This window comes from Mauremys reevesii, linkage group 1, assembly GCF_016161935.1.
Source record: "Mauremys reevesii isolate NIE-2019 linkage group 1, ASM1616193v1, whole genome shotgun sequence".
Lineage (NCBI taxonomy): Eukaryota > Metazoa > Chordata > Testudines > Geoemydidae > Mauremys > Mauremys reevesii.
In genome coordinates, this window is record NC_052623.1 from 3,472,233 (window position 1) to 3,474,316 (window position 2,084).

The following is a 2,084-nucleotide window of genomic DNA, read 5'->3' on the forward strand; positions in this document are numbered from 1 at the left end:
TTCAGAATTCATTTATCTGATTAACGAAAATGTCATTTTTCAGTGTGTGAAAAGCAACCAATCTGCTTAATCCATGAGAGCAGCACTCAGTAGTGCATGTAGTGTCTAATATAAATATTGTTTCTCCATCCAGGCATTTCTACCAGGACCATAAGCCTAGAGCCTGGGCACATACAGGAAGTCAATAAAACGTACGGTACATACAGGAGACACCGTTCTGCCTCAGAGCTGGACACCTTCTCCCCTACTCCATGGCAGATTCCAACACAACTGAGTTCACAAACCCCTCCACCTTCATCCTGCTGGGCATTCCTGGCCTGGAGAGGGCACATGTCTGGATCTCCATCCCCTTCTGCACCATGTACGCCATAGCCATCTTGGGGAACTTCACCATCCTGTTCATTGTGAAAAGGGAGCCAAGCCTCCATGAGCCCATGTACTATTTCCTCTGCATGCTGGCTGTCACTGACCTGGTCCTGTGCACGTCCATCCTACCCAAAATGCTGGCAGTCTTCTGGTTCAGTTCCAGAGAGATCGATTTCAGTGCCTGCCTCACCCAACTGTACTTCATTAACTGCTTTGCAGCAATGGAATCAGGGATCTTCGTGGCCATGGCTTTTGATCGCTATGTGGCCATCTGCCACCCCCTGAGACATTCCACCATCCTGACAAACTGCGTGGTGGCAAAGATTGGCTTGGTCGTGGTGCTGCGTGGCTGCTTACTCGTACTGCCATATCCTTTGCTGGCAAGTCGGTGGCCATATTGCAAGACCAACATCATCCCCCACACGTACTGCAAGCACATATCTGTGGTGAATCTGGCCTGCGCCGACTTCCGTGCCAGTAGTTACTACAGCCTCTCTGTGACATTCTTTGTGCCCAGTATGGATGTGTTTTTTATTGCGGTGTCCTATATCCAGATCCTCAGGGCCATCTTCAGTCTTCCCACAAAGGACGCCCGGCTCAAGACATTTGGGACCTGCGGCTCCCACCTCTGTGCTATTTTAGTCTTTTACATTCCAGATCTCTTCTCCTCCCTCATGCATCGGATTGGTAACACTATGCCCCTGTATTTGCTCATTCTCATGGCCAACATGTACCTTCTGGTGCCCCCCATGCTACACCCCATCATCTACGGGGTGAGGACCAAACACATCCGGGACAGGCTGCTCTCGCTATTTACTCCTAGAAGGACCTAAAGTTCCCTCCTGTTGCTCAGATTTTCAGACCAAGCCCCGTGCAGAGCTCGTTGGTGGCATAGTCCTGGGCCCTCTTCCCTCGAACACTTTCTGGGCTGTCAAAGGGCATTAAACACTTTACTGAATTTTCTGTGCTGTGTCAGCATGACAAACCTGGGAATCGGTCTATGTACAACCCATGGAGTTGCCACCTTTCTTATTGCTTGTAACTGGACCCCCAAGCTCCCCCCACTTTGACACTCCTTCCAAGAAGGCCACATGCCTGTTCTGCCTCTTCCCTGCACGCCCTCTCTATCGCTTGATCCTCTTGTCTCTTCCCCTCCCCTTGTCGCTTGCTGGATCATCTCCATCTCCCTCCCTCCAGCCGCCACAAACAGCAAAGGAGCCATTTCAGGGGTTTCTGGGAGGGAGGGAAGTTTAACTGTGATTTTGGGGATACTTAGGCTCTTAAAAACACGAGTATTTTGGCAGATAACTTAGCAATTAACTGAAAGGAGCTCTCTGTGGAAGAAAGAAAATTAATGAAACATTAGACCCACTCAGCTCTAATGCATATTCTGCCATCTTATGGTAAATCATTTAAGGGACCCTGGTAAGGTTCCAAATTTGAATGTATGTTCTTACTTTGTTAATTTTGTAGAGAGAGAGACTGGTGTGTGTCGGGTGTTGGCAGCTAAGTCGGAGTAAGTTCCACAACTTCAGCTACTAAAATAGTGTAGCTGAAGTCAACATCATGTGACAGACCCAGACCAGTGGGGTACAGGAGTCTGGTAGAGGGCAAAAATACTGGTCACTGGATGAGTAGTTTTCTGTTCCCTGAGTGACCAGAGCAGGGGCTGCACTAGAGTAATCAGGAACATGCTAGAACCAATTAAGGCAGACAGG

General features: G+C 48.9%; 1 protein-coding gene across 1 annotated transcript; it reads left to right on the plus strand.

The window, feature by feature from the left end:
• Window positions 1-251: 251 nt before the first annotated feature.
• Window positions 252-1,199, plus strand: LOC120381039 (olfactory receptor 52M1-like). Its single transcript, XM_039499071.1, has one exon. The coding sequence runs from the start codon at window positions 252-254 to the stop codon at window positions 1,197-1,199; it is 948 nt and encodes a 315-aa protein (XP_039355005.1).
• Window positions 1,200-2,084: the final 885 nt, after the last annotated feature.

Coding starts and splice junctions, on each gene's coding strand:
- LOC120381039 (XM_039499071.1), top strand. CDS start 252: ATGGCAGATTCCAACACAACTGAGTTCACAAACCCCTCCACCTTCATC.